The following is an 8347-nucleotide window of genomic DNA, read 5'->3' as shown; positions in this document are numbered from 1 at the left end:
AGGGTGTTTTGGTGTGGGCTGACTTGGAGTTGTGCTCCAGAGCCTGAAGAGCTCTGAGGTTTGCTGCACTGGGGCCCAGATCCAGGGAAGGGGGGAGCCCAGCTCCCGGGTTTCATGTTCTCCCTGTGGATATTGTGTCGTTTTTGCAGTTGAAAATGAAAACCACTGTGACTTTGTGAAGCTGCGGGAGATGCTGATCCGAGTGAACATGGAGGACTTGCGGGAGCAGACGCACACCCGGCACTATGAGCTGTACAGGCGCTGCAAGCTGGAAGAGATGGGCTTCAAGGACACAGATCCAGACAGCAAACCTTTCAGGTAGGGATGTGCAACCCAGGCACTGCTGTGCTCTGCAGTCTGCTTGCTCTGCTGCTGCTCAGGGCTGCCTGAAATTCTGGTTAGGAAAAGTGCAGCCATATCTGTGCGACAGCAAGGTGGCCCATGCTCTGGGGACATCCCGGGGTAAATGATCTCTTGACCCTCCTGGAGCTCTTCACAGCTGGCCCAAGGTGAACTGTGAAGAGGGTGCCACGGTCTCATGCCTGAGGTTTGGCTGAACACATAGTTCATTCTGTCAGACAGCTTTATTGGTCTGCAGCCCAAGCCATTAGCCAGGGACAGCAGCTGTGTGGGAATTTGGGAGGGAGTGTTTGTTTTCTCCCTTCATTTCCTGTTTCCCATTCCTCCCCAGCTTTTCCCCAGTAATTGCACCCCCTGCCTCACAGTGTTCCATGTTCCTCTCTGCCTCCTGGGGAAGGCAGTCAGAATTCCAGTGCACTGGTGGGGGCTTGCCCCTGTAACACACATGTGTGTCAGGGGCTGGCATTGGTTTGGGGTCTTGTTTCTGACTTACTGAGCTGATGCAGCTGCACTTCTTCTGCAGCAGAAACCTGGCTGGAATCAGTCAAGCCCAGTTCTGTTACTAAGCCCAAGTGTGAAGCTTTATTGGATTTCCTTTCTGGAGAGCAATGGCTTAAGATGGGCTCAGCCCTTCCTTTGGAGGAATCTGAGGAATTTCCATTGCTTCCTGTACACGAGGCCTCTTTTGACCAAGCTATAAGTAGAAAGGAAATGAAAATGTACAGAATTTCTCCATCTGCTACGTGCTAGTTCAGAGCAGCTCGCTCTGGGTGCCTTTTCCCTCCAATAAACAAACAAAACCTATGATCCCAAGCTGTTTGGCCGAGGCTGATGTATATCTGAAATGAGGGAGACATTCTCTCTGAGCTCAGGGATCAAAAGGATGCTTTTCCCTGCATCTTGGCCCCAGGAGCCACAGGAACTGCTGCCCTTCAGCCAGCTTGCATCAGCCAGGGGCAGGGAGCCTTTGGCAAATCTCAGGGGGAGCAGGGCAGGAGGTCCCAGCAAAGCCTTGGTGCTGTGTAGGAGCTTCTGTGAGGTGTGGAAAAGGGGCACTGGTGATGTCTGGGACCCCCACCTTGCTTGACCAGGCTGCAAGAGGTCAGGAGGGAGCCCCAGGATCCCAACAGGCATCAGCTCCATGAAATGAGGTCCCTTTGCACAGAGACCCTTCTGCTGTCCTCTGTCTGTTGTGGGCTGGATTCTTTGCTGCTCTGGTTGAACTTTTCAAAATACTCCTTTTTCAAATAATATTATTTGCCAGGGCATCCTTCAGTGTGTGGGGGCGTGTTGGGAAATCAAGTTACTCTTGTAGTTTAGGTTCATATGGTTGTGTACTTAAAAGCCAATTCCCTTGTCGTCTTTGCCTGTGAGAAGCAGCAGGGATCCCAGTTGGTTTGGACTGTTATTCCTTAGGGCTGTAATTATTTTTTTCACATGCAGCCTGGGAGTTGCCAGGCCTGTTTCTCTGAGAACTTGGCTCCTTTGGAAGTCAGAGTCACTGCAGCAGAGAATGAAGCTTTGAACCTGGGACAATTTAACAGGAAGCCCCTGCCCTCTCACTCCTGCCAGGCTTTTCCTGCCTGCCCATCGCCCAGCACGGTGTTTTTGGAAGTGAGCTTTGGAAGGAGTGGATTCCAGTCCACAATCCCATGAGCTGCGTGCAGAGCTTTCTGTTTCACTCTCTGAGGCTCTGCTGCTCCCTAGGACAGCGTGGCGCTAATTGCAGATTCAGTTTGTGCTCACTGAGCAGCAAAGGCTCACCTGCCCTCGGGCTTTGCCACATCCTTCACAAGGAATTGAAGTTTCAGTGTCCACAGTCAGAGCATTAAATCCAGCACTGAATTTTAGGGAGGTTTTGTTTTGAGTCTCCTGAAGACTGTATGCTGTGAGAGGTCTGGTTCTGCATGTAGCTAAAAATCCAAAGATAGCTCTTGCCCTGCTCTCCCACGAAAGGATTTTTGTAGTTTTTAGAATCAGTATTTTTGCTTCCATGTGTAGGAAGCTGGTGTGGTCATGTGGAATGGTGTGATTTCTCTGGGGCGGCCAGTGCTGTGCCAGAACAGCTCTGGGCATCCTGTCTGGAGGGTATTTTAGGAAGTAACTGAAGTGCCTATTAATTAGCAGAGTTAAATACAAGGCTTGAGATAATCTGACAAGTTGTGTTCCCCAGCTCAATATTGCATCCCCTAAAAAAACCTCAACCAATAAAAAAGCCATCAAACCCCTCAGCACTGCTAGGGAAAGTAAAAGCTTAACTTTGTTGGAATTAGGATGTTCCACTGGCCCAAGAGTTTATGTGTTCCTTAGGCACATGGATGCAACGTGTCTGTGTGACTTCAGTGGAGTTTTCATTTTAAAAATGCTTTTTCAGAAAAGCCTCTTGGGGGAAATAGTTATCATTCCCACACTATCATTATGGCTGGGCTATCCAAATCCATTTAAGGAATAAAACAAAAGAGGAATTTGGCATCCAGAGTTCCTAAGAGGCTTTAAAAATCTCAGAGGTACATGGACAACATATTTCATGTCCCAAATCTTCCCTGCCTATCTCAGTGTTGGGGAAATGAAGGAATGCCAAGGAGTGGAGGGGGAGTGAAGAAATCCAGTCATGTGGTTATTTGGAGTAGGAAGGCTGCTGATGGTTTGAAAAGGCCAAAGGAGAAAGGGAGGTCTCCCAGGGTGGTGTTATCTAAATCAAGCCCCTGATGTGACTCTATTAGCAAGGAGTAGTGAAAATGAATTCTGCCCTGTGTCAGTGTCGTGCCTAATGAGCTACACGGAGGCAGATTTCTCCCGGGTCTGCTACACAAACCTTGCATTTGGAACACAGAGACTTGGCACAAACAAAGGGAGAAGGGAGGTGGTGTGGCTCCGAGGGATCACCGGCCCCGTGGGCATCGGGGATTGCTGCAGGCACTTGTGTAGAGGCTGCTTCTCTTCCAGGACAGCCACCCTGCCTGCTGAGTGATGCACGGGACGCTGTGCAGGGAGCTCGGCTCCTCCTTTCCATTCGCCTCCCACTGCTGCCACCTAGCGAGCTGGGATGGCTTTCACGGGGGTGATGCTGCCTCTGCTGGAGCCTCTGCTGTGTTTTGTGACACGACAGCCTAAGTGCTGAGGTCTCCGAGGGCTGGAAGCTCCTGGCTGTGCTTGAAACACTGTTCTGACTGGGTTTTGTGTGCTTTTAACAGTCTCCAAGAGACTTATGAAGCAAAGAGGAATGAATTCCTGGGCGAACTCCAGAAGAAGGAGGACGAAATGAGGCAGATGTTTGTCATGCGAGTGAAGGAGAAGGAAGCAGAGTTGAAGGAAGCAGAGAAGGATGTGAGTATATTGTAACTGTGAGGGCAGGGCTGTTAGAGAACATGTCCTGCTGGGGCAGGAAGCTGCTCCTCGGGCCTTGTGCTGCTGCAGAGGTGCAGACGAGTACAGCCCTCAGTGCCCAAGTTCCCTTGCTCTGCACGAACTTGATAGAGTACCAAGGTACCAAGCATTGAGGAATGGAATATGGAGGTGTGCAAGTGTCCGGAGGCCTGCTGCTGTGGGAATTCCTGCTCTCTTGAGTGCCAGTGATGGTTACCTGCAGGGCTTTTCTCACGAGTCAGGCAGACTGGGGACAGGCTGATGGCCTGCAGGCAGTGCAGGGAGGCCTCAGTGCCAGCAGGAACACCTGGGGCATCATTGCCAGTAAATCAGGGTGGAACGTTCCTTCCTCTCTTCCCAGCCAATTCTCACTGTCTCTGTCCCGGCAGCTTCACGAAAAATTTGACCATCTAAAGAGGACTCACCAAGAAGAGAAGAAAAAGGTGGAAGACAAAAAGAAGGAACTTGAGGAAGAGCTGAACAACTTTCAAAAGAAGAAGGCAGCAGCTCAGCTATTACAGTCACAGGCTCAGCAGGCAGGTTCTCAACAAACCAAGAAAGACAAGGACAAGAAAAAGTAAGCGGATGTCACCCACACCCTTTGTAGGGCTTGTTATAAGTTTTGGGAGGTTGTTTTTTTCTTTCTTGCTGCATGTCTGTATTTGCTTTTCCCCATTACCAGACTGGAAACAGGCCTTTTCTCAGCCTGATCAAATAAAATATTTTTTTTTTCTAAAGGGTGGGCCAGGGACATGATCTTAATTTTTATCTAGAAGAGTACCTTCAAATTTTATCTTCAAGTCTGACTGGTGTGGGAGAGCAATTGGATGGTGGAGTTTTGATTTGTAATCTGTTCAGCATCTTCTGGAACTATGGGATGTTCTGGACTCAGATTTATCTGCCTGAGCCAGAAGTATTAAGGGAGTTGCTACCCGTCCTTTCTTTTACCGATAGTCTCCAGTTCCCATTCCTTAAGGCTGTAGTTGTAAGTAGAAGTAAATTAGAAACCAAAACCACCATGTTATTTTTACATGGGGAATGCTAGTGCCAAAAGTGATGACTTGGAAGCTTGCTTTAAAGACAAGAAGCTTTGGTTTTGTATTTTTTTAGAAAAACAAACTACTACGGTACTGTAATTGCAGTTAAATGGTGTTTGTGGTTGTATCAAGTTGACATAAGCTAAGAAACCCTTACCTTTTAGTCAAGATCATGGCACTGTTTTTTACTATTTTATATTTGTGTCCTAGGAGTGTGACCCTTTGCCCTCCCCTGGCTTTTTCCATTCCTAGTAAGAGGGTGCTCATGGAAGTCCTTAGTGAGTCACCTGTGCTAAGGGTGCTTAGTTGGTACTGCCATTGGGAAGGCTGGGGATGCAGCAAATCTCATTGGAAAACACTTGGTTAACCCACACACAAAAATGACAGTTCCACACTGCTTTCACTGCTCAGGAGAGAATGGAGTGTTCCTTAGAGTAACAGGGGTGGTGTCACCCCTGGCAGAGCCAAGTGCCAGCAGGGCCGTGCCTCAGACACTTGTGTCTCCGGTGCCAGCCTGGGAGCTGCAGCCTGGCCTGAGCTGTGTGGCAGCAGCTGTGCAGCAGATGCGCTGGGGTTTCACAGCTTTCACCCTCGCTGCATGGCCCCTGTCTCTGGTTCTGTGCCCGGCGTCGGTCGCTGCTGCCCGGGGCAGGTGGGCAGGGCCTGGGGCCGCTTCCTCAGCTGCTGTAAATTGATGTAGCTCCTATGGAGCTGTGCTGCTCGGTGCTGGCTGAGGACGTGGCCCTGGGCCCTGCCAGGATCCGTGGAGTGCTGTATGCTGCACACTGTGCTCGGGGAGAAATCCTTACAGACCAGACCCAGGGGTGTCGGGCTGAGCACTGGAGCCAGCCAGTGTCGGCAGCTAAGGCCCAGGCATGCTGAAACCCCCTGCTGCAGGTAGCTGGGACACTCATCTTCTCTCACCTGAGATCTCAGACATGGTGATGCATTCCCTAAAGAGAATAGAAAGTTTTGAAGACCCTTTTCCTTATCTCTCAGAGTTAGCCTAGTATTTTTAAGAACTGTGCAGTCAGATTTTTTCGTCTCTCAGCTGTAGGACCAGTGCAGTACAGAATGGCCTGGGGAGTTCTGTCCCTTTGGGTGGTCAGTGTGAGCTCCTGTTTGGTTCCAGCCTCGTGGGTGAGACAGGGCTGTTCCCAGGGACCGTGACAAAGCAGAACAAAAGGTTCTGCTTTGCTGCTGCGTTCACAGAAATCCAGCCTCGAGGAACATGCCCGTGTTTTAGTGTGTCCTTTGTGTCGCTCCATGCCAGGTGCTGTACCTGCTGCAGGTGTTCTCTAGTGTCAGAGTTACTAACAGAGGCTTTCAAGGGAAATGCTGATGCTCCTGCCTTGTAGCTCGCCTTGGTTTTCTGAAGGCTTTCAGTTTCTCCTTGCAGTCTAATGTGGAGCTGCAGTTTGTGTAGTTAAGGCTTCCAACCTCTCTCTCTGCTGCCATGGCCTGTGGTGCTTCTTGTGCAGTTGCCAGAGGAAAGCCTTGCCGTGCCTGACCCTTACAGCCTCCCCGCAAAGTAATTAATGGGAATGCTTGATTTTTCTCAAGGTGGGATTGGATTTCTCTGATTCAGACAAGAGAGACTTCCCATTGTGCTGTGCATGCTGGAGGGAAGGCTCGGGGTGAACTCTGCTGCTGGCCTGACTCCATGAGGGAGAGCTCAGCCTTCTTGATTTCCACACTATTCCTCCAAAAATTCTCTAGCTTGTACTCTTTTTATCTAAAAAGTTTGGGACTGTGGCCTGACAGCAGCAGTGTTTGGGGACAGCACATCTGCGTCCCTCAGGCACCGAAGGGGTGGCTGCAGAGCAGACTCTGGCACTTGCCTGGATGTGGGGCTGAGCCCCTGCTGTAGGGGACTGTGCTTCCAACCTGACCAGTCTGGAGAGAGCTCCTGGCAGCAGAGCCAGTGGGAGAGGCAAGCAGCCTTCTGGTGCTGGCCTGCTGCTGGCTGGATGGCCACATGCCTCAACATGTGCTGTTGTTGCTGCTCATCCGCAGCCCCCCAGGAGCCAGGACCATCTGCTTGGCTTCTGTCTCCAGTTATTAAAAGCTGCCTCAGAAAGCCAAGTGTAAAACCTTTTTTTTTTTCCCCAGTTCCTTTCCACTTAAGCTTCCAGTCCAATGTGCCTGGCCTGGCCATCAGGGACCATGCTAGTCCCAAAGCAGTCCCTGAGCTACAACACCCCTGTCAGGGCCTGGCCCAACACCCTGTAAAAAGAGGGGTTTGGTGGTGTCTGAAGGATCTGAGCTGACCGTGAAAGCCCAAGTGCTTGGAGACATCCTGCTGTCCAGGTGTGAGATACCTGAGCTATCCTGCTAGGATGCCCATGGGAAGTACCCCAAGCTGGCCGCCTGCACCCATTTCCCAGCTGGGAACAAATGAGCCCCAAAGCCACCGAGCTCTGTGGTGACAGGCTGTCACCTGGACCAGCTTACAGGGTTGGTTGGTCAGTACTTCTGTCCCTGCAGTTTTTCTTTTCACTTTTGCTTGTCATAGGCCAGAGTAGAGCCCAGCCTTGAGGTTGAATTTCTTTGTAATTCCATAATCCATCTGCATGCCCACCCACCGGAGCGGGTTGCTGGTGTTGGCTCTCCTGGCTTTCTTTATTTTTTTTGCATTTTGAGTTCAATTAGTGCTAACTTTTTTGTTTTTTGTTCTGTTTTTTTAACTTGCAGTGCAAGCTTCACATAAAGCCTGTCGAGCCAAGGATGTTCCTGCATTCACCTGCTTTTGCAGTAATGTGTCTCTGCCATCTGTTTTCTTTTTATATTTTTTTTTCCATTTTTTAACATGAATAACTATTAACTTGTCTAATAACATAGTGGGAACAAGAAGGAAGAGGGATTGGGTGCAGGACTGTGTGTGAGTGGAAGTTCAGGGGTGGGTGGAGGGACAAGGTAATCATGATGACACCATGCATTTTTCTCACCAAAACCATCAGCAGTAAATTATTTTTGGCCCCCAGTCTGAACCAAGAGTCAGAGTTGGCTGTCAGCAGCTCAGGTGTTGGCTGGCTCAGGTGCCCTCAGTGCTGCTGGCTGTGCTGTGGGATCCCCAGGGAATGAGTGTTGCAGGAATGTCCCAGCCAGCCCAGGCCATGGCTGGAGCTGGAGTTTAGCCTGACCCACGTTCCTTGAGGAGCTGATGTGTTCAGCAGCCCCAGTCCCAGCGGGGAGAGGGAGGGGGGTGTGTGTAGATAACCAAGTGTAACTGACCTTGCATGCCGTGACATTTGCATGATAATTTGTGTTAGCTCCTGTTCGTGCTGTCCGCCCTGGCCTGGTTTCCAGCCTCCCTTCCAGCTCAGCCACCTCGGGGAAGGACCATTCCCAGCACTGCTCCCCCTGCACCATTGCCTCAAACCTTTGGAGCCTCCCTTAAAATCCTGCCTGCTTTCCAAGGGGCAGGATCTTAACAAGGCTTAGCAGCCCTCATGGGCAGGGGGAAGATAGAGCCTTCAGCATCCTCTTGGAGCTTCCAGGAGCATGTGGGATCCACAATTCCAGGTCAAGGGAGAGAAGGTGCCTGGACACAGTCTCTGTGCTGCCCCCAAGCCCTCCTGCAG

General features: G+C 50.6%; 1 protein-coding gene across 2 annotated transcripts in view; it reads left to right on the top strand.

The window, feature by feature from the left end:
* SEPTIN11 (septin 11) overlaps window positions 1-8347 on the top strand; it is a 44546-nt gene that overhangs the window by 32991 nt on the left and 3208 nt on the right. The window contains exons 7-10 of one of the 2 annotated variants that reach the window (XM_031063666.1): window positions 150-318; window positions 3555-3687; window positions 4116-4303; window positions 7458-8341. In XM_031063666.1, the coding sequence (XP_030919526.1) occupies window positions 150-318; window positions 3555-3687; window positions 4116-4303; window positions 7458-7473 (506 nt within the window). In that variant the 3' untranslated portion in view covers window positions 7474-8341. Of the gene's footprint in view, window positions 1-149; window positions 319-3554; window positions 3688-4115; window positions 4304-7457; window positions 8342-8347 lie in introns of those variants that run through there. The other variant, XM_031063667.1, reaches the window with a different exon arrangement.

This window comes from Geospiza fortis, unplaced genomic scaffold (assembly GCF_000277835.1).
Source record: "Geospiza fortis unplaced genomic scaffold, GeoFor_1.0 scaffold909, whole genome shotgun sequence".
NCBI classification, from domain to species: domain Eukaryota; kingdom Metazoa; phylum Chordata; class Aves; order Passeriformes; family Thraupidae; genus Geospiza; species Geospiza fortis.
Note: the sequence above shows the minus strand (reverse complement) of the source record. Positions and strands in the feature narration are given on the sequence as shown.